Below are 24,083 nucleotides of genomic sequence, written 5' to 3'. Positions count from 1 at the left end.
TTTCAGCTGGGCTGGTCACAGAATTTCCTTGCTTTGAAGCTAGGCTTCATACCTTTCCAGATCTCTTCCTACATGTGATGGTAAGATGATGTTTTCTCTCCTAATATAGGAGTCTTGAACTACTCTTCTGAGATATGGGACAAATCCATACCATTTCTTCTCCATAAAGTTTTTTGAGATGCTTCTTCTAACTTGTTCACAGAACCCCTCACCCTCATAGTATTGGGGAACCATAATCTATCCTCCAAATAGTCTGTTTAATGGCTTTATTATCATTATAGTCAAAATTTCTTAAAGGAAGGAGTACTGAGGTTAAGTATTTTTGTCTCTGCATTTGTGAAATGATGTCATTAGAAGTAAAACTTGTAGTATATTAAAGCTGAGAATAAGGACAACTCCATGTGTTATTACAGGAGAAAACATGCTCTGTAAGGGAGCTCTGTATGACTGATTTCAGCAAGTTATAGTTGATTTCTGTCTGCTTTTAGTTTTATTAATGGTTCTTTGTGTGTTTGTGGTACTAATGGAATCATTGATTCTCTGTGTTCCACAGATGTGTTATAGCTCTCACTTATCTACTGCCTTATCCATTTGTCCCATGTTGGTCCATTAAAAAGTGTGTATTTATGTTCTTGCTCAAGGCTCCTTAAGCGTGGAATTGTCTTTTCATCATGACAGACATGAGCACATTTCTTCTTAGGTTACAGTCATCTTTCAGATTAGGTGCTATGAAAATTATGATTATTTACACATGTTGTAAATGTCACTCATCCATTGTCAAGGCACCTAAGTGATAAATTTCTTCAAGCCTTAATAGTTACTTTTCACCCATCCTATGGCAGTTGCAAGTTAATCATTCCAGGTGTCCTTGTAAAGCCAGTCAGGTTTTCTCCTGGATTCAGAAGTTCATTCATATGCAAGAAGTCACATAATTTTGAATATTAGCATGAAATAGATCTAAAGAAGATTTTCTTGGATTTTGTCCTGTGGGGGGATTACTGATACCATTTGGGCAGATGTTTGTTCAGTTTTCTCTCAAAATCCATTAGCAATGGATGTCCATAATTCATCCGAGCACTCTGTTCGAGGACTTCTGTTTCCTCATAACCGGAATATGTTCAAAGGAGGAAATTTCTGAATTATTTTCTTCCTGATTACTCTATTTGAAATAGATTATGAAGTACTTAAAACTGTTGCTATGGTCTCATATCTGCTGTCTTGAAACAAAATAACCTGAATTTTTCTTGAATTACCTACACATCTTATTTTACAGCTCTCTGACCGCTTTTAATTGTTTTGTTTCTTTCATGACCCTTTTTAGCTCATTACCTCTTTGATGTAGTGTAGACATGAAACAACACTGACAAAATACTGTATAAAAGGAAACAATATACTAAGATGTATTAAATGCAACACTGGTGATGAATTACTTCATGGGCATGAAATTTTGTTCCCTCACATTCAGCAGTGTTTAAGGAACCTTCTCTAGTACCCAACTAAAGAACTTTACTTTTATTTGTACTTTTAGGTACTGTCCTGTAAGATTAAGAAAAAACAAATCAGTAGGAAAGAATGTGAAGAAAGCATTTGCCTTTATTGCAACAACAAAATATTGATGCCCGTATTTTTCTGCCAATCCTCAGTCCTACATACCTGTTTCCATTGTTTAAGACATGGTGAAGAAGAGCTTTTCTTCTTCCATACAGATGACTGTTCTTCCTATAGCGTAACACCTTGCACTTTTTTTCCCTTTATATTTTATCCCATTTTAAATATTTATATGTTAGTCAAGGATATTTTAAATTTTAATTTCTCTGAGAAAGTATCTTTCTTTTTTGATCATGATAGGAAATGTGCTCTAGAAAGCATCAAACCAGTTGTGAGAGAGAAAGTAGATTTGAGCCTGCTGTAATTTAGCGCTCAGGGCATTACGTGAAGTTCTGAAGTTCTATTTCTTCCTAATCTTAAATGATGTAGGATAAAAATCGGTGACTCCAGTTCTTATGTGTCTTCAGCAAGTTTTCCAACTATAAGTATACCAAAGAGTTAGTTTCATTTAAAAAAATGAAATTGGATTAGAGAATTTTATCACTAGACCTATGAGGTATAAATGTTGCTGATAAAATATTAGTTTGGAAATATAATGTGGCATTTCAATGGGGAAAATATTTCAAATATAGTGCTTAAATAAATTTATTTACAAATAAAGAAAGGTCATTTATGAATGAATTTTAGCAGATAAAATTGAACTTCACTGCCCTTGAAGCTATGGATGTATTTATAAAAGATCAGTAAAAGGTGTTTTCGGCTGGAGAACAAAAGTAACTCAATGCAGAGGAATTTTTTTGCAAGCTATTTCAAAATAAAACAGCAATGAAGACAAGTATTTTTTGCCAGTAAGTCTGAAGTTTGTTGTAGAGATACCTATCTTGAAACATAATTTACAATTGTGAGCTTTAAACTGCAGATATGACGTCATGTTACATTGAGTAGGGTCCAATACATGATGCTGAACAGGGAGTGCTTTAAGGCAAGTACATTGGCTAGGGACCTTCTTAAGTAGTCAACAATAATACTGATAAAAAGATTCATTTGCTGTTCTAGCTTTCTCTAGAGATGAATGTTTTCTGTGGTATTGACAATTTTTGAGCTGGTTTGACAAAATAGGTTTGTGGTTTTATCTTTTTTTCAAAAACAGAGCAATGTCTATGCTGTTGTAAAAGTCACAGCTACCGTGATGCTTGTACTACTGACCTTTTCTCTTCCTCCCACCACATGGTGAACATGCACATGAACACCCACACATTCCTCTTCCTGAAGCCAGTGTCTAGAAAACTACGAGGTATGAAAATCAATATTTGATTTCTTTTTCTGCCCAAGTGAATTTAAATTCGTATTCCCCTACTTCTCAACATAAACATTAAAATCATGTTGAGATGCAACTCCCTATGAACTTTCTGGATGCTTTTTATTACAAAATCTATGAGCTCTAAAAATACTATATAATTTTGGAGAGTTATTTTGACTTTTCAGTCCTCAGTTTTTTATATCAGTTACATAGAATGGCCACTGTATAGACAGTTTTTAAATGAGAAATCAAGATGAACACAGCTAGTTAAAATGTGAAGTATACATATACATGCAGAGAATAAGTTCTCATTTCAAGTTTCTTATTTGAAGAACTCCTTTTCTGGACTGGGGTTTGCCCGCTAGAGTAATGTATGCCATCGCTTTAACACAAAGAATGAACAAGGGAATGTGCTGAATTTTGATTCAAAGCTATTTATAATGGTCAAAAAAAAAGCTGACTTGAAAGGCTGAGAGAAGTCCAGATTAATCTTATTGATTCTGAAAGCAAATAAGGTATTGCTGCACGTCATCTTGGATCATATCAGCAGTTAGATGAAGTGTAGTGTAGGTATTGGATTTTAATAGTAATAGATGAACTTCAGTGGGACTTCATTTGAAATAATGTGATGGCAAATGCTAAACTATTTAACAAGTAACTCTGCATATTTTATTTGTTACCTGATCATCTGTTACAAATGAAAGTTCAGAGTTTTTTCATTGGGATTCTTCTAAACATATGTAACAATTTCTAGCAAGAGAGTTGTTCTGAGTGTAAGCTGTATAAAGAGTGCTCCAGAGCTCCATTCTTCAGTGTTTCTGTAAAGCATGCTCTGGTACACAGCAAAAGTAACAGTGGTCACCAGTCCAGATGGGAAAGCGATGCTCAACATCTGAACAACAGCAAAAATCAGGGACAGTGGGTTTTCAAGTCTGTAGTTCCACTGTTTGGAAATACTTCCTGCTGGCAGCATGGCTTTTAGGCAGATGGTACTGGCATAGTTCTCATATGTTGTCATTCACAAAAATGTGTTGATAAGACATTCACACATGCTGAAAATGTGAAAAGACTCAAAGTCTTGGGAAAATAAATATTGGATTCCAAACAAGTGAGAATGATTAAGGCTTTATATCATGACAGAACTTTCTTACCCTTAGACATACCCAGCAAACACTGAATAGGTTTATCTTCCCACAATTAGACAGTTATATTTGAGTTGTTATTTATATTTACCTTATAGCTCAGAGAGCTATGACTCACTTGTTCTCTTCTAGATGGATGTATAAAAGAGATCATGCTTCAGAGGTGTCTGTTGCTCACTGCTGCCTGGACAGATTCTAAACAGCTGTCTTAGACGTGGGTTTCTCTTACAAAAACACGCTGAGAGAATTGGGGTTTTTCAGTCTGGGAAAGAGAAGGCTCCAGAAAGACCTTAGAGCAGCCTGCCAGTATCTAAAGGCACCTTAAAGTAAGCTGGAGAAGGACTCTTTACAAGGGTATGTAGTAACGGCACAGGGCAGAATAGCTTTAAACTGAAGGAGCATATGTTTAAGTTACATATTAGAAAGAAATTTTTTGCTATGAGGGTAGTGACGCACTTGAACAGATTTCTCAGAGAAGGTGTGGATGTCCCATTCCTGGAAGTGCTCAAGGTCCAACCTGGCCTTTGAGCAACCTGGTTTATTGGAAAGTGTTCTTCCAAAGTATTGGAAGTAGATGATTTTAAAGACCCTCCCAGCCCAAGGTGTTCTGTGATTTCTGGCTGTAAACCTTTCATGACATCCATTACAGCCTGAAGATACCTACATGTGGATGTCTGCTGACGTGACCAATGTTTATATCTCATTACAAACATGGAAATCTGGTCCTGCCTCCAGCTAGAAAAGGACCTGGATGTCCTAAAAAGCCTGTGTCAGCTTTACATGCTCAGAGGTCTTAGGGTATCTCAGTGTCTTGAATGGTAGAAGTGACCTACATGGAGACAATTGCTTTGAGCTCAGGGATAGCCCAACTACATGAACAATTCACCTGAGCAACTGCTTTGTATATAATTCAGAACAAATCTAATTTCTGTCTAGACTGCGTTTTCTGTTTCTACTGTAAGGGAGGTTATGACACTCAATTGCAGCATAGAGCTACACCAAAGTGTAGCCTAAGTGCCTTAAGCTTAACCTGATCCTGTTTTTAAAGACTGAAAGGTTTTATTGGCAATCACCACAGACCGTTCTCCCTCATTTTATAGAAATAAGAATATTATGAAGCTAATTTTTCATGTTTAATTTTATTTTTAAATCCCTCATACTTTCATTCAGTACACAGGACATTAATTCCATTACTCTCTTTTTGATACCATCTACCATTTAAGAAAACACAGATGAACAACTTGATTTTAAATCTTCTTTTAAAAACAAATACTGCAGCTAAAACTTAAATCATGCTTGATTTTTCTTCACTTACATGAAATGCAGTGCTGTGATGATGCTGTAATATACATTACAAATTAATAAAGAAATAGTACTTTTAAATATGATCATTCATTTCAGAGCAGGTGTTTTTGTCTTCTGTGCAATGAATGTAAAGATTTGAAATTTCATTTGTCTGCATATTTTGACAAATTAGGACAAGCAGTCCTAACACTACAGTTTTTATTTGGAAGAGGAAATATCTGACTGAATATTAAGGGATAAGCCAGAAATTAAAGTTTCTTTTCTACTACTAATGGAGAAAACATTATTTATACCAAATAGTTGACTATCCTATGGAGTTTACTAGTTATTAGTCCAGTGATGATGTAACTTAATAAATGTATGTTCATCTTATCCTAAACAAAATAATTTCTGCAACAACTGGGTTTAATCACGTTTTACATTGTGAAAACATAGTTTTCTACTGGTACAGAACTCTGTATCTTAATGGCAACTTTTATGAAAAAGAACTTTATGTTCTTGTTCTGACAGAGTGGAATGAACATCTTCAGGACAAGAACAATATTTCACTTCCCCGCTTCTTGCCAAAAATAGAAAGTGTGTTCACATACATTTATACATACCTGTTTCTAATATATTTTCATAAGTCTTTGTATAAATAAAGTCAAACAAGACATAATTACATCATTATTGGCAACATTTCTTTGTGTAACAATACAATGGAGAAAATTTTATAATTTTTTTTACTCTTTGCATATTAATGTCTACTTAAAAGACCACTTATCCTGTACTTTCCTGTACAAAAGAGGCTTTTTATGTCTAATCCATTTGAAGACTGAAAAGTAGACCAGTTTTCCACTTTTTCCACTGCAAATAATGCTCATTTGTATGCTTTTTTTTATTGAATGGGATAGAGCTTGTTATTCACCATTATGAAATGTTCATATTCTTAAATTTTTTTGTATGCCTTTCTTTTTTGCAGACTAAAACTGGTATTGCATTGTTGTATGATGAAGTATCTGAAAATGCTTATGACATCCGACTGAAGCTTACAAAAGAGGTATTAACAATTCAAAAACAAGATGTCGTCTGTGTTAGTGGAAGTGATCACAGTGCAAATGTAAGTGCTTCTATATCTCTGTGCTTTTGGCTGCCCACTTTAATGAATTCTGCAGAGGACACCTTTATTGTATTGGAGTGCAAGAGATTTTATTGGGTAACAAACACAAGTAATTATCAGTTGTTTGGCTCTTCTGTGCGTACCTATATTCATAAGTATAAAAACTGCATTTCTGACCAGTGCTGTACATACTTTATGATGTCATTTGTAATCTTAATACTAGCAAAAAACATCTATAAATACCAAGATGAAAGCATTCTTCCACCAAATATTGCTGGGCCATTAAATTAGGGGAGAAAAGGAAAAAGTGTTTCCCAGTGAAAGCATTTGAAGAGTAAACTGATACACCAAAGTTTGCTTCATTTGTGTATCAGACAGGATGTCTGTTCAAGGGCATTGAGCTGACTGAGAGAACACTTGATGGGCACTTATTTCACTGTAATTCTCTTTCAGGCACAGATGGAGCTTAATCAGCGCCAGCATGTATGTGGTGCTTTTTTTAACCAAAATTCAGTTATGCTGCATTTTCAAAGCCTGTGGTGCCTCTAAGCTATAGAGGAACCTTCTGTGTGACCATTTGGTAATGTCACTAGATAAACTGGTGATGTTTTGCATAAGCAGTGCAGCAAGGGTGTCTAAGTTATCAGCATCCTCAAGTGATGTATTTCATTTCCTCATATAAACAGTGTTCTTGAATATGGAATACATGTACTTAATTTAACTGAGTAAAATCGATTTCATGAACTTTGCTGGTGTTTCTTAGAGTGCACAATTCATGGCAGCCTCCTCAGAGTGGTCCAAGGGAGAGTTTTTCTGTCTGCTTGCTGTATTGCATCCTGTAAACTTAAAATCTGGCACCTGGGGACATCAAGTGGGTTTGTGATACTCTGCTAAGAGTTAGAACCAAAAAAGCATATAATGGGCATTTTTGTGTGCTTATGTGAGTATGTTAGAGAGTCTGCCTCTATAATATGTAAATATTTCATTCTTGATGCAGTAAATATTTATTTAAATTGTTTAGTATCACTCATAAAATAATTTGAAATAGCTTTTAGCAATTCAAAACATTAAGTACTTGTCCATGGAATTCTGTGGAACATGACTTGCTCTTTAAAATGTTTTAAAAGGTTGATCGGTGACAGGCATGTCCACTTGTGGTTGGTTTGCTGAGATAAGTATAAGCCTCATTCATCAGCTTTGCATATACTTTCTGCTTCACTGAGAAGCATGAAAAAACAGTTGTGTTTTTTTTTCATCAGGCATTGCTGGTAATGCTGATAAGTTGTATGCAAACTAGTTGCAAGAGTCATAGTAAAATATAATGAGACTTCAGTATACAGTATTTGTGCATATAATTATACATGATTGCTATGGACTCAATGGTGTTTAAATGCCTTGTGTATGAGTGTCATAGAAGAAGAATCACAGTTCTATCCTACATACTCCTAGTTTATTTCTTGATTGAATTAACATAAGCTGGGTGCATCTGAGAAAATATTGTATCAAATCTGTGTATGTATTGATCAACACCCAAAATACAGCAAGTCACCCCCCACCCAACATTCTCAATGTCCAACCTAAAATAGTACAAAAACCTGCCCTGAACAACACAAGTCTGCCTCTTCCTTTTAGTATCAAGATTTGGGTTGATTTTGATGCCTTTTACTCCTACATTTTATGGGTACCTCTCGGGTCAGCTGTCTGTTCTCTGCCCCGAGATGCGTGGGATGGTTCTGCGGCAGCCCGCGCTCTGAAGAATGAGCCTGGACTCTTCACTTTTTCGGTCTTCAGGTTGTTTATTATTTCTTATCTACAAAATTTTCTTTCTGCCCAGCCGAGGTCTGCTCAGCACGGCAGCCACAAGCACTCTCCTCCGCCCCTGAGGCAGTGTCGTCTTTTTATACTACAAACTATGTATATCATATTTACTTTTAATTCCCAATACCTATCACCTATAGACAGTGCATTTCTACTCTAAACCAATCCCCAAGTGCCAACATCACAGCAGAAAATGGAGAACAAGAGGAAGAAAGAAGAAGGACTAGACACGCCCTGATTCCTCCATCTTGTCCCCATACCCCTTATACCAAAAATCCTAAAATCTACATTTTCACCCTGTGAACACCTTGTTATTACACAATTCAAACCTGTGTGGCTTTCACATCCCCATGCCAAGCTGGCAGTTTGTTGGAAGGATCAAAATCAAGCCACCAGGTGTTCCAGGCAGCATGCCTGGTCTCTGAGCCCCCCAACGGGGTTCTCGGCAACTCTGGACATCCAGAGGGATGTGCTGAGTTCCCACAGGTACCCTAAATAGTATTTCCTGATGGAAGACAGGGCAGGGAAGCAAGCCTTCAATTGAATTTTGAAATAAATTCTGGAAAGTTATAGACCTTTCAGAGGCGGCATTGCTGGGATATGCAGCCACTGCATATAAAATGAGTCCAAGTTTCTTTGTTGTATTTCATTGCCAGTAGTGATCACAGTAATGGGTAGAGCCTAGAAAGAAGTGATTTCCAGGACTGTGGCAAAGAGAGACAGTTTTTCTTGGTTGTAGATGTAGTGTTAATGTGTAAAAGTAAGTGAATTTCAAGTATAATTCAGACAGTAATTTAGGTTAGAGTTGCAAAGTATTAACGTGACTCTAGGTATGAGACCCATTCAGAAGGGATTTCTCCTACTTCACACTATTGCGAAATAAGAGTGGGCAGTTCTGCCAAGCTGCCCTTTCCTGGGAAACATTGTTAACATTATCCTTATTTTCCCTAAGTTTTCTCACTGAAGACTCTGAAAACTAAAATTTTAGGGTCTGATCTATTTTTCTGTGTCCCTTACAAGATATCCCCAAGGTCCCTTTCTGAAAGTGTTATCTGCAGTCCTCACATGATTCTGTTGTCAAACTCTGATGAGAAAAATGAATTAAATTGTCCTCATGGCCATATTCACTTTTTCTGCATTATATTTTGAACAAAATAAAAGCTTCTGGACAACTATCGGTTAATATGAACACAATTTGAGTGTAACACGAAGATAAACATTTTTTTATCATATGTAAATTTCTAGTACATAGGAGCTCAAGAGCAGAATTTGAAATCAGGCTGAAATAGCTGGTAGTTGTCTAGTGCTGAGTTTGGTAAGTTTTACAATTACATTTACATGACAGAAATTCCAGAGATAAATGGTTTATATTTCAAGTGGTTAAAGAGAATAGTTTTCACCCTGTTTTGTATAATTCAAAATATTAATAGAAAATTGTAACCTGAAAGTCAATGCTATAGCAGTCATAAATGATCACATTGTCTTACTGATTTATTCTTCTTTCTCTGTGCTTTTTCATTCTCAGGTACTCCTAGTTAATCTTTATTTTACACATGGCCATTCATCAAATTAGTTCATTTTCAACAAAAATAGAAATAGCTTTGGCCTTTTTGTATTCACCTCAAATGCATGGGAAGAGAAAAAAGCTGCATGTAGAATGACTTTTCCTCTTAGGTGGGATATTTGAATGGAAAATTGTTGAAAAGAAAAGTTCTGTTTCTACTTGTGGTAATACTTTTTTCTTCAGCCACTTACATGGGTCAGCATTTGTGGGATGCATTTGCTTCCAGCCTCCCTTTTACTGACAGGTTAATCCTGAGGAACACTGAGGAGAGGATTTGCAGCTGTGCATATTTAGCTCTGCTAGTCCGGTGTAGTTCTGAATGCTATGCTGAGGACTGGCAAAGACATCAGTGATCGCTAAAGCTACTGTGATGAGAGGGACTTTCAGCAATAGAGATTCTACCCAAGCATAAAAGACTATTACTATAAAATACATTTTACTGCCATCATCAAGGTCTGTTCCTGTTCCATATTTTGTCATTTGCCATTCAAGAGCTACTTTTAAGCACTGAGAAAGCTTCACCTTTGATGAGAAATTTTATACCTGGTTCACTGTAATTTAATGATAGTTCAGCCCATTTCACTTCTTGCAATCTTGGATTTGATGAGAGAGTAATGAGAGAAAAACATGATTTTGAAATTCAAGGTGTATATAGACAAAATAATGTAAAATCAGCTGCTTCTTTTTGATATTAAATTTTTTCACAGTAGACAAGCTGCTTTTAAGTATCTCTAAATATCCTTCTGGATTTGGAGCTAATTAGGGAAGTAATATTTTACAATGTTTTTTTATATACTATTACACTAATGAAAATAATTGTCTATATAACTATTCATAAATATTTATATAATTTAAGTTTGTATACTAAGCATGCAATTGTTCCATCAAGATGCATTTCAGATTTTCAGACTTGGCAAATTCTAGTGTTCTAAGCAAGTCTTCATGACTTGGTGTAACGTTTGGGGTGTTCAGATTTCAAGGATAAAGAGTGTATGTAAGTGTATGGGTGCATCAGAATCACAGTGGTGGAGTTACCTCTAAGTGAGGCAACACCTGGAATGCATCAGGCTCTGTCTTGGGGTGGATGATGAGCAAATTGAGAGCCTATGAGTTAGGGTAAAAGGACAGAGTAGCAAGACCACCGCTGTTGAGGGTGTTTGCTACAGACTCCTGGTCAGGGGGAGGGAGTGAATGAGGCCTTGTACAGAGCAGCTTGGAGCAGCCCCACAGTCACAGGCTCTGATTCTTGTGGGGGACTTCAACCACCCTGACATGGCTGGAGAAGCAGCACCTGAAGCACAAGCAGGATGGGAGGAACCTGGAAAGCATTGATGGCATCTTCCTGACACAGTGGAGGTTTCCACAAGGAATGGTGTGCTCCTTGACCTTTCACTAAAAAACAGGGAGATCCTTGTTGAAGATGTGAAGGTTGGGGGCAGCTTTGGCTGCAGCGACCATGAGATTGTGAAGTTCAGTATAGAACAAGGAGAAGCAGGGCAGTAAGTAAATTGTAACCTTCAGCCTCTTCAGGGCTAAAGAACTACCTTTAGCCTCTCCAGGGGATCTTAGCCATGGGAAAACGCCTTTCAGGGACAAAGGTTCCAAGAGAGTTGGTTAGTATTGAAGGATCGCTTTCTCCAGACTCAAGAACAAACCATCCCAGTGAGCAAGGAATTGAGCAAAGGGGTCAAGAGACCTGCATGGATAAAAAGGAACTCCTTTCATTACTCAAGTGTAAGCAGGAAATGCAGAGGAGATGGAAGCAGTCAGACCACTTGGAATTAATGTAGAGAGGTTGTCAGAGTAAGTTCAAATGAAATGAAGGCCAAGTTTCTCCTGGAATTAAATCTGGCCAAAGATGTCAAGGACAACAAGAAAGGCTTTTTCAAATTCATCAGTAACAAAAGGAAAACTAAGGCTAATGTGGGCCCATTACTACATGGAGAGGGATCCTCATAACAAAGGATACAGAGAAGGCAGAATTACTGAATGCCACCTTTGCACTGGTCTTCACTGGTAAGATAAGACCTCTGGAATCTCTGACCCAAGAAACCAGGAAACAGGACTGTTGGAAGGCAAACTTTCCCTTGGTCAAGGAGAATTGGGTTAGAGAACACCTAGGTGAACCTGACCATCCACAAATTCAAGGGCCTGGATGCATCCACAAGTGCTGAGAGGGATGCTAGATGGCACAGCAAGGCTGCTCATGATCATCCCTGAAAAGGTGTGGCAGTCAGGAGAGGTGCCTGAGGACTGGAAAAATACAAATGCCACCCCAGTCTTCAAAAAGGGAAAGGAGGAGGATCCACAGAACTACCAGCCAGTCAATCCTCAATCCCTGGAAAGGTGATTGAATGCCTCATTTTGGAGGCCATCTCTATCTACGTGGATGACAAGCAAGTCACCAGGAATAGTCAGCATGGATTCACTAAAAGTAAATCATGATTGACCAATCTGATTGCCCTCTATGATGAAACAGCTACCTGGATGGATAACAGCTGAACCTCAACTTCAGTAAGGCTTTTGACACTGTCTCTCACCATATCCCCTTGGGCAGGTAACCAAGCGCTGGAAAGATTGCCCTGAGGGGTTGTGGAGTCTCCTTCCTTGGAGTTATTCAAAAACTGTCTGGACACAATCCTGTGCCATGTGCTGTGGGATGTCCCTGCTTGAGCGCGGGGGGATTGTACCACATGACCCATTGTGGTTATTTCCAAACAGAGACTCATTCTGTGATTCTCTGAATTGGTGAATGCTCATAGAATCCAAAAAAATACAAAAGTATTGACAGAAATGGTGAATTGAAAATAAATAGACAATTTCCCTACCTGTCAAGTATTTTTAACAGAAGATGTTTTTCCCTCCACATTTAAAGTTAAACAATACTCACAGAAATAAAGGAAGTGCATGACAGACAGTGAATAATCAATTTTAGTTAAAGGATAACCAGGAAGGCATTAATTTTTAAACTTTCTACACCATGAAGCTGTTACTGGACTTGGACTCTTTCTTATTTTATGTGCTAAAATTCATTTCTTACATAAAGTACCTCAACCTTAATATTCTTTGTTTTTCTTCCATGTATATTGCTTCATCCTTCTCCTGTTGACAGTCCACAGTTTTATGCTCTCTTTTCATAAGCATTTTCTTTCTTTTATTTTGTATTTTATTTTTCTAAGAAAAAGAGCAGAAATCCATCTGGTTTTTTATCAAAATTGGTCCTTCTCACAGAGCTAAATTGTCTCTGAATTGGTCATGGGTCAGGCAAAGAGTTTTTGAATGCAGGTGGATGACATCTTGATTGGGAGAGGACTCCTCAGAGGCTTGAGTCTAATAGAATTGGAATAACAAAAACCTTTGTATGCTGGATAATCCATGTTCCAGCTTCACAAGCTGTGTCTTAGTATGAAGTAAGTGAATAAGGAAGAAAAGCAGCAAGATTACTTGTTTTTTGATTAAAAGAATAGAAACAGTGTCTGAAAATACTGTTCAGATCCCTGATGCGATTTCTTTGGCTTTTCCTTTATACCTCAGATGCTAATAATGATGCAGAAGAATGTTCCCTTAGAAAATCTCTAGGGAACAAATCTGCAAAAAAAAATCTAGGGTTTTTTTTTTAAGCTAAGGAAATTTCTCTCTCAAGAACTGCTAATATTACAGTTTGCCCAGTGACTATTCTACCATTGCTGGTGTGGTATTTTAGTCCAAAATTGTTTTTTTTAAAAAGCGAATAATTAACAATTTCTGTCTTTTTTTAATGTCTTGTTTTAAGCATCAAGTAATGATTAAGAGTCTTCCTTTTGAAACTAAGATCACCTGTATGGAGAAAATACATTATTTAACCATTTGTTATTTGTTTTCCAGCTTTCCAGCTCTGGAAAGCTGACCTAGATACTTAGAAGAGAGCTATCAAGTAATTTCTTAGGAACTTTAGAATGACAGATCATATGCTTGTCTTGCTGCCAATCTGAGAACAGTTAGAAGTTTGCATCACAAAATAAATATGAGTATTTTTCAGCATGACAAAAAAACTTTATTATTAAAGATAGAAATAATAAGTAGCTTAACAAAAGACTGCTAAATAGAACAGAAGAATGCAAAGGACACTTTGAATACCCCTGAAAAACAATCTCATCCTGAAAGGTGGAAAGAGTCCAGCTAAGGGTGAGTACTCATACCAAGAAGATAAAAGAAAGGCATCACAACTTTGATAAGCCACACATGCACATAAATATATGTGTCCTTTATTTGAATTTTCAATAAATCTATTACACTTAAAGATATGACAGTGTCAGGACTGGTAAATTGTAGCTTATACACATTGTGAGAGATCTTGTAGCAGTTTAAAACTTTCAACAGTTAGGAGCAAACTGTCTTGACTGTGATGGAAGCATGAGGCTTTCCACTATCAGTACTTGGGATATTGATGGGTTCAACCTCTGTTGTTCATCTTCACTATGGCCAGCCTGTGAAATGCTGTGCAAAGTTGAATGCAGATTGGCATTACTCAAAGAAAAGCTGTATTCTGGCAGGATTCAGATATAATTTGTTGTTATGGGATGCCTTTTAAATTGAAAGTAATCAGCTAATTTTCAATGGCAAAAGTATTATCATATACAGGGCCTTATATGTGTTATTAGTAACTCTGGAAATCCATATTTTTAGATTATCTCCATTGATGTAATTTGTATCTGAGAAGAGTCTGGGATCTTTTCACACCACTTGCCAGAAAAAAGCTCTTGTCCCAAACTGAATATTTGACAACTCAGTGGAGGAGCACCTGAGGATTATTCTGAAGTCATATTGAGACTGTTTTTCATTCAGGCACATTAATATGATTCCTTCCCTCAGAGGAATAAAACACCATGGGCTTTGTCAGTCATCCTCACTAAAAAGAAATCATGTAATAATTTATTTTGAAAGGGATCTCTTGAGGTTATCTAATTCAACCCACTGCTGAAAGTGGTGATAGCTTCCACATTGCGTTGTCCATTCATGTTTAGAATATCTCCAAGGATGGAGATGCTGCCAGCTCTCTGCGCAGCTCTTGATGCTTAACCATGTGAAGTTCTTTCCTATTGTTATGCTCAGCTGGAATTTCCTTTCTTGCAAGTTGTGACTTGCGTCTAATGCTTGTTCTTTGTACACTTGTGAGAAAAATTGTTTGGGGTTTTTTGTTGTTTTGTTTTTGGATTTTGTTGTATAATCCTCCCTTAGCTTGGCTAGGTTTGTAATAAAATGAGTGACTTTCATTTTTATCTAAAATCTCCACAGAAATTCGTCAAAAAAACCACTTTCGCCTTAAAAAAACCCCAAAATAACCCACAAAAAAACCTCACACAAACAAACAAAAACCAACCAACTTTTACCTACAGTAGTAAGATAATATAACATTTGCAGTAAGATAATAATGTAAACTGATAAAAATGTTATTATATTTAATCTGCTGATGTCCCAGGTCTGTTTTAGCACATGAAAAGATCTGCTTTGACTTTATACAAAACTGAACATAAACTGACATGCCTTAGTTAATCTTTAGTGCATTCTTCCTGTCCTTTTAGGAGAAGGTGAAAACCTGTGCAGTGCAAGAAGTAAAGCTTCAAACTCTCACATTCAAAATAATATTTTGACTTTTGTCTACCTGTGGTAGAGAGGAGAGGGGGTGACTCCTGCCACAGTCAGCCAGTAGGTGCCGGGCAACCTGCAGCCAGACACTGGGTAGGTGGAATTTTGCTGTCAATAAGTGAGGGTTGTATGAGCAGAAGTGGAAATATCTATTTGAAAAAATGCTAAATACACACTGAACAATTTGCTTAGGAAGCTCAAGGTTTGGAGAGGTGGAGGTTGTGAGCTGAGAAAGCCCTTATCATGGGTACTCCCCATCTTGAGGAGAAAATTTCCTGAGGAATTTCAACATATCCTTGCTCACCACATCCTCTTTTCATCTTTTGGGATGTTTAACAACCAACAGGATGTCTGCCTTTTATGATACATTTTACTGGTTCTCTCATTCTTACAAGATCTTTTTCTTCAGTTATTTCTTATCTCATAAATTCCTCATGGTAGCTGCCTAGAGTTGCTAAGAAAAGGAACATATGGCTGATATGTTAAGTTCTAAGAAGAAAGCTAACTCTATCCCAAGTGAAACCAGGACAAACTATCTTCTTACCCTTTCAGTTATCAGACTGTTTCTTCCCTTGCATCCATGCAGGAGAGGTTACAGGCTTCTCTTTTAAGTCTTATTATTGCACTTGTTTTGCTTTTTCCTTTCCCCTGTATGCTTCCCAAGGGTGGCAAACTGCATTTTTTTCTATTGCAAACCTGTCATGTAGTATCTGTAGTTAATTTGACAGTTAATTAACTAAATTTGACATGTAGGTAATTTCAACAAGTAAGGAAAACTTCTGAGACTACTTCTTTCAATAAATACCAGATGCAAATTTAGAAGTTGGAATAAATTTTCTTTTTAAAAAAATCCTGTAAACAATGCAGCAATGATTTATTTCTCTTTTTTCACTTTTTCCTATCTTCTTCTTTATCCGCTTTTTATGTTTAAGGAATAGTCTGCTATCTATTAAGGTAATAGTCTGTTGTGGTTTGAGTATGGGGCCATGCTTAGTCATGGCTATTTATCAGACACGTATCCGTGTTCATTTCCTGGGTTGAGAAAAGGTGACTAGTCCCCTTGAGTGAAAACCAGTGATTTTTATCTTGATTGGTGATTTTGATGATGTGTCATGGTACTGAGCCTGTTGGTGCCCTTACATTCCATGGGATTTGTTGGTGTGGCCATTGTTACGAACATTCCTGTTGATAATAATCATTTGACCCATTTTTGCCAATATCTGTCTGAAGTAGTATAAGGCACACAGCACACCTTGATAACTGCAGAGCTTAGCCCAGCTACTTTTAGCCCATGGACACAGGCTAACAAGTGGAGTTGGTACCAGGAATTTAACCTTGAAATGTTATTGGTCAGTGAAGCCGTGAACTGTGTCAAGTGCCCCAGCCTTTTCTGCTGTGTACTTCAGTTTGATGCTTTGAAATAATATTTATATTCATTAATATTTTCATGCAGACTGGAACAGAAAAGTAAAATATTGTACAGACAGAGTCTTTTTTCAAAAATGTCTCTTTATATCAATGATTTTGGAGTGCTTCAAGCAGATTCTTCTTCTGAAATCCCCATAGTACATTATTTATTCAGGTAGATATGTAGGTAGGTAGATAGATAGATAGATAAATATAATACTTTTTTCTAATGACAGATCTTTTACCACAAGTACCAGTCCTGGGTGTTAACAGCCTGGTAGCAATGACATATTAGGTAGGCATTGGCCTATAGGTGGATATAAAATTTTCCTAAAACACGGTAATATAAATAAGCGCTGCAATTGCCTTCTCATGTTGCCCATTAAGCTCCAGTCATACCACTTCATATGAGCAAATAACAAGACATAAAAGACCTTCCCAGAGATAAAATTTCTCTCATCATTGTTTTTTAACAGAATCTAGTAAGTCTTCTGTGTAGAGCTACTTCATACCTAAAAGATGGCTATTTGACCATATAGTTCTCCCCATATTTGTAAGTGTCATTCAGTTTGCAGCTAATAAAAGTATAGCAATTTTTTCAGTTGCATTATTCATTTTAGGTGTTATAAGCAGCACTGCACCTGTTACCATGTAGTCTCTTCTTTATACAGTTGTTGAAATAGTGATCTTTTGAATGGTGTCTGCATCTTATACGGATAAAATTTTCTGTTGTGTCTGCTTTTCAATATATTCCCTGTCTGACATCATTCTTGGAGTTCCTGAAATTTTCTGCCCCACCGGTTCACAGCTTGCAACGACAAAAGGTCTCAAAAATATAGGAATATTTCATATTGGTATTCTGCCAATTACAGCTTTATTTCTTACATTCTATATATTCAAATGCATCCTAAAGTTTTATGTGGGGTACTACTTTGTCCTGTAATCTCCTAGAAACAGGAAACAAAACAGACTGTTGTGCCATGGGGGGTACATGAGTGCTTCTGCTTGGTGGCACACCTGTAAAGTGTGATTGTTACGGGGTACACATTGGGTGCTTTGGAACCCATGAGAATAAAGAGTTTCAAGAAACTGTAGATAGTATTGAACAAAACAAAATGCTATTTAAAAAGCAAAAAAGGTTAATTTAAAAAATGTTAATTTCAGCTTTGCTGTTCTGATTTATAATTAGTAAGACTGTCTAAAGAGTTTTCCTTGCCTATAATGAAATAAAATTATACAGTCAACTATAGCATTGTTTTTGTTATTTTTTAAGACTGATACAAATGTCTGTCTCACTTCACTCTAAAACCATAAATAAATTCATCTGGAAAGAAAAATTATATCTAGCCTGCAGGCAACCAAAAAGTGAAATAAGTTGTTTGTTTGTTTGACTGAGACATACACATTGGGTTTTCAGCTGCATATGTGCATGACATTAATGTCACAATAAGATAGGTTTGTTTATTTCCCCACAAACATTGCAGTTCAGTTTTGGCAAGATGTTTTGGAGTAGAGTTTTTTTTCATAGTTACTTGCAAAGCTACTGTGGGTTTCAGTCCAAATTTCATAGTCATGAAATTTTATCCTTGCATAACAAATTCACGACCTAAAGTCTACTGAACCAACTGTCCTTTTTCTGACAGCAGCTAGTAATGTTTCCTTAAAAAAGCCAAACAGGGCAAGAAAGTTGTTTTTCTAGTCATAGCAAATTATATATGATCATAGAATTGAAATAAATTTATGTAAATTATCTTGATCATGATACTTAATCATGCTCAGCTTTTAGCATTTTACTTTGCAATTTGAATATCTTGAAAAGAAGAAAGTTTTTGCAGTTTTTAAACACAGCCTTTACTAAGCTGTTATGTAGGAATCATTTAAGTGTGAGTTTAATATCTTCTTTTAATGGAAATATTTGAATACCTGTAATAGTCAATACTATGAACTATTTAAATAGAAATATCAAGATTATACAATGTTATGCATTGGTATATTGCTTCATAAGACTGCCTATCAATCATATAAAAATGCACGTTAGCTCTATTTGAAAGTATAAGATGCCAATAAGTAGTTCCCTACTTGTCTTTTTTATAAAACTTCTAAAGCTATTCACATAGCAGCTTTCTATTTGTTGTATGATCATGCTAAAGCAAACAAAAATGTGAAAATATTTATTCCATCGTCTCCTCCTTGTGATGGGATGTATTAGGATAATATATTTTCAAGGTGTGAGTATAGGTGGAGTAAAAGAAGAATTAAGTAAGCAGACAGCCATTAGTTCCTGGAAAGCATCTCTTGGAAGTGAGTCCCTGAATTCAAAGTTAGGCATGTATTCTCATTCGGATTGGATCTGACCTTTGTCAGCGAGTGTGATAATTTTGATCAAAAGTTATGATGCAGTTCCAACTGAAGAAAAAAACCTATGAAAAAATTTGCATTAGCATAGATTTCAAATAAACTGCATTATATCAGCTGAAATTTAATCATATAAATCTTTTGACATGTCAGGTGCCATGTTCATAATGCATCAGTTTTCAATTTTTAGCACAGACTAGTGAAGTACAGTATTCATTGGAACAGAAGCAATTTTGAAAATGTATGAAAAAATTCCTAATTTTTTTACCATATGGATTGTTTTTATCCACCTAAAATGAAACTGAAATTCCAGATATATTTTGTTTCGTTTTCCCCTGAGTCAATATGAACATATGTCTAGCATGATGAGTGTTAGAAAAAAAAAAAGAGCTATATCTATTAAAATAGCTTGTTATCATAAGTTTCTGGTCTTGGCTACTAAAATAAAAATTTATATTTATCTGAATTGGTGAAATTGTAAAACACACAGAGAGAAAGTATACATATAGAGGAGTAATCTTGTATACTATTTCTAATGTGCAGAGAAAGAAAAAATATTTTATCTTATATGTTCAGGAATTACTGTAAAAATGGCATTCTGTCCACTACTGTTCAGCATGTTCCAAAAAAAGTTCCCATCAACTGTATAATTATTGTCAACAGATGAAGTGCTATTATTATGTTGTCAGGCACCATGAGTTACACATTATTGAAACGTCAAATTCAGTATACTGTTAAACATATGATAGGTTTCTCTAGAAAAATATTGATAAAGGTTTTTCTTCCTTATGCACTTAAAACTGAAATGAAAAAATTAAACATTTGAAGTAGACTATCACTAAAAGTTTTTCTGCATATGCTACAAAAAAAAATATTGAGATCTGAAGATATAGAATAGAAAGCACCGGTATTTTTGGTTGAAAAATTAGAACAAGTATCCATACACAATAGCTATGAAAATATACATATCTGAGTTCTTCATATAGTTTTCTCTTGCCAAAGGAAAAGTATGCACAAATTTCTGTTCAGGAAGAATATCAATTCAGAGATAGAAAAGCATACTAAAGTCTGAATACACAACTCAAAAGTTCTGCTCTCTGTGATAAAGAATTAATTAAGTTCCTGTAAATCAATATGGAATGATACTTCAGAACTCATAATTCATATTCTGGACTACTTTTAGGAATTTTTTTTAAGTAAACGAGAGCCTAGGAAAATCTTTTATGCTCATTCAGATACTGTATTTTCACCTAAATTTATTTTTTCTACAATTTTTTAAAGCACAGAACTGTTACACTTCATAGACAACCAGTTGGTGGCTTGGGCTTAAGCATAAAGGTATGGGTAACATCTCTTTTCTTCTTTTAAATTTCAGTATGACCACTTCAGTCTTGAGATCTCATGGTTAATATCTCTCTCTTACAGGGTGGTGCTGAGCACAAAGTGCCTGTCGTCATATCAAAAATATTTAAAAACCAAGCAGGTAACTTATGCTATTTATTTATATAGTACCGTAGATACTAATAGTTTCAGGAATCTGTTTTTATTTCAGTAAGATGGTTATGTTATAAATAAAATATTTAAAGTGACTTGCAAAACCATAAGTATGATAGAGGAACTATATTGATGTACTTAACATATATAACGCAAAGGATAGAAAAAGTACAAACCAATTTTTTTTTTCCCCACACAGTAATTCACAACCATATGGTATGACTAGGTGCCCCCAGAGAGTAATTTGTAATGTTTATTGTAGTGAAGATAACACAACAACTAAATCAGTACAGTCTATCTTGGTTAAGTATTACATTGACATTTATCTAGCAAAAGGAACCTTTGGGAGACCTTTTCAGACCTGAAACTAAACTTGGCAAGTTGGAGAACTGGTCTGGAAGACAAAGGGGCTCTTTAGTGAGGAAAAGTTGCATGCGGGTGGGCAGTGCCTTGCTAAGGGTCTTAGATGACCAAAAGCAAAGTCGTGTTCTGTTCTCTGATGGGTGTGGACATGGGGATAAGCTTGTTCTTTTGTTTTCTGAGGCATTCTTTTACATATTTTAAGATTTGTTGTCTTCCAAAGCTTCTATGTGTTTCCTCTCTTCCCTAGTACAAATCTACCCATTTCATGTAACCTTTCCTTCAAAAGAAGACAAAGATTGTGATCCTCAGTGCATGTCCTGCTCCTTAAAGGTCTAAAAGCCACTGACATGATCTTTTTCACTCATCAGGCTCTTTTCCTGCTTTGCTGTAATGGAGGGTAGGCATATTTGATTGACACCATGTTTAGACTCATGCTTTACTAGGTCACACACTGTGCTGATTTTTCTCCTCCACATCTTCTTCAGGGGGTCCTTTTTTTACTTGAAATGAATACCTGATTTCATCTGATACCTAATGAATATTGAATGGATTGTCTATTCCTGTATCCTATTGGAAACACTGCTTCAAGTTTCCTGTGTTCAGTATTTACATTTCTTTTTATAATATTGTTTCTGCAGTGAGGAAGAGAAGGTGTTTTTATATCAACTGTATTACTGTATATGGAATAGTGATATGCTTCCTAAATACACAGTATTTATAACAATACTAAGAAAATGTGCATTAAAATAATAACAATAAATTAATGTAAGCGTTCAGATTGAAGGGACGTAATTCAGGAAATTAATCACCAACAAGGAAAGCTATGTCCTGCTCTCTTAGGGCATAATACTCTCAACCAAGGTTAGTAGCAAGTTTGTATATAGAATACCTACATTCAAAGTTTTGTACATTGTGACTAGTTATTCTTTACCTGTATTTATTTGTAGAGAAACAAATGCAACAACACTTTTATGGGGTCAGCTTTTTACTTCAAATTTGAAAATCACTCCTCAGAATGTACTTCTTTTAAGATCTTATAATCTTTTGTCTGAGGAAACTCCAAAATCAGTAGTGATTATAACCAGGAGCAGCGCTGTATCACACTAAGCCATATTAAATGTTCCTGGCTGGATCAGTGAATGGAATGAAGGCATTGACTCACCTGGCAAGGTATGAAGGAAGTAGTCAGGTTCCAGTTAGCTCCTGCATCCCTTCTAGCCTGAGTGAGTCTGTGATTCAGGTACTGCTGCAGGTACTAAAGAGTAGGGATCTGAGACAGAAATGCTTTTTGGGGCACGTGGCTTATAGCACTCCCATTCCAGTTACTGAATTTCTGTGCAAGAGAAAATAGAGTGGAGGTTTTTTTTGCTTGTTTCTTCCAGAAAATAAATATTTCTAAAAAGTTTCAAAAGATTTTCAGGAGAATTTTGGAAGTGCTCAACCTTCTTATACTGCAAATCTTTTTTTTTTTTAATATATATATGATCTCACAAATCTCAGAGAGGTGCTGTTATTCAGTACAGGAGGAAGATAATAACAAAGGCTATTCACAGTGTTATTCTTCTGGTATTATACATAACTGGAAAATTAAGTAAGAGAACATGTCTAAATTTATCTCACAGGTGACATTGAGGCAGTATTTCTGGTTTTAGATTCTAGTGTTTTAATGTAAGAGACAACAATCTGGCAAGGGATTAAGGGAAAATAATAAGTGTTCTATAAATATGTGTATTCTCTCTCCATTTATATAATATATATATTGATACACAGACACACATACCAAAATACAAATGTATTTACATAGAAAAGAATATCTGTAGGAAGTTTAATATAATGAGAATATATTGTGTTGTATAATGTTAATGTAATGAGAATATAATGTGTTAATATAATGTGTTATACATGACAGAGAGATGAGACCAGTGCAGATTTATTTAAAACTAAGCTTTGGACTGAAAATCTGTATATTCATAATGTAGATAAATCACCAATGGACTTTCATTTCACAAGGTGCTAATAACAGTGAAACTGATTAGCTGGCTTTAAGAGTGGCCTTTAGTTAAGCACTGAGATTCAATTGCTGCTTCAAGAAAATAAACTGAATTGTAAAAAATAAAAAAAGGCTTTATTGTGCAGTAACATTAGAAAATAAATAATTTACCTGATAAAAAAGCAATTTCTTATCAGGCATTTTACTGTTTTCTGTACTTGAGTAAAATGCCTGAGAAACATGAGTAAAATTCTCCTTAATAACTAAAAAGCTGATTTCCTAAAATGGTTGATAATTTGTGATAATTTTCATGAAATTTAATGCCTTTTATATGACAACACTATCAAATAATGTTTACAACCTTACTTTGTATGGATATAGTACTATTTTAGTTCCAAAGGTAGAAGCACAATAAAAAAACCCAGTTATTTCTCTTTTAGATCTCTATAACCTTTGTGCTATCTAAATAAAGTAATTAGTTGTCTATTTTTGTACTGTTTAATTTTTTCAAATATTGGACAAGTGATTTTTTTGGCACTGACCTAAGCATCAGCTGGCAGCATTTGTGCTTCAGTTTTTGAAATAGGATTAACATTTCAATAGGATTTCCTTTCATTACTTCACAGAAGCACATCCATAGCAGCAGTGCTTATAAATACTATTCTTATAGTTTTGACCTCTCAGCTGTGATCACTGTGTTTATAAATATCAAATTAAGTTATCCTAGATCACTCTTCTTTCCTGAAAAAGTTCACTGAAACATACACAGAAACTCAGTTCAAGAGCATAACTTTACATTTTTGAAATACAAGTGCCGGAGACTGATGTATTGCAAATCACAGTAAAAAATACACAGAGTTTTTCCTGAGCACGTCCTCCTCAACAGTATTAGAGCAAGTTTTTCTAATTCCAATGACTCATCACCAAGTCTGGCCTTTTAAATTTTTTCAATTGATTCTGCCTTGCATTCTAACAGAGATTATTTTTTTTTTCCTGCCTCCAAAACTTTTGCTAAAGTTAATTGCAGAGGGAAGAAATTTCTGTGTCAGAATGAGAAAAAGTAAATGCAAACT

General features: G+C 35.6%; 1 protein-coding gene across 2 annotated transcripts in view; it reads left to right on the top strand.

The window, feature by feature from the left end:
• The window catches only part of SNTG2 (syntrophin gamma 2), a 211,107-nt gene that overhangs the window by 86,078 nt on the left and 100,946 nt on the right, over positions 1-24,083 (top strand). The window contains exons 2-4 of one of the 2 annotated variants that reach the window (XM_066545865.1): positions 6,257-6,394; positions 20,445-20,501; positions 20,589-20,646. In XM_066545865.1, coding sequence (XP_066401962.1) covers positions 6,257-6,394; positions 20,445-20,501; positions 20,589-20,646 — 253 coding nt within the window. Of the gene's footprint in view, positions 1-6,256; positions 6,395-20,444; positions 20,502-20,588; positions 20,647-24,083 lie in introns of those variants that run through there. The other variant, XM_066545866.1, reaches the window with a different exon arrangement.

The sequence above is a fragment of the Molothrus aeneus genome, chromosome 3 (genome assembly GCF_037042795.1).
Source record: "Molothrus aeneus isolate 106 chromosome 3, BPBGC_Maene_1.0, whole genome shotgun sequence".
Lineage (NCBI taxonomy): Eukaryota > Metazoa > Chordata > Aves > Passeriformes > Icteridae > Molothrus > Molothrus aeneus.
Note: the sequence above shows the minus strand (reverse complement) of the source record. Positions and strands in the feature narration are given on the sequence as shown.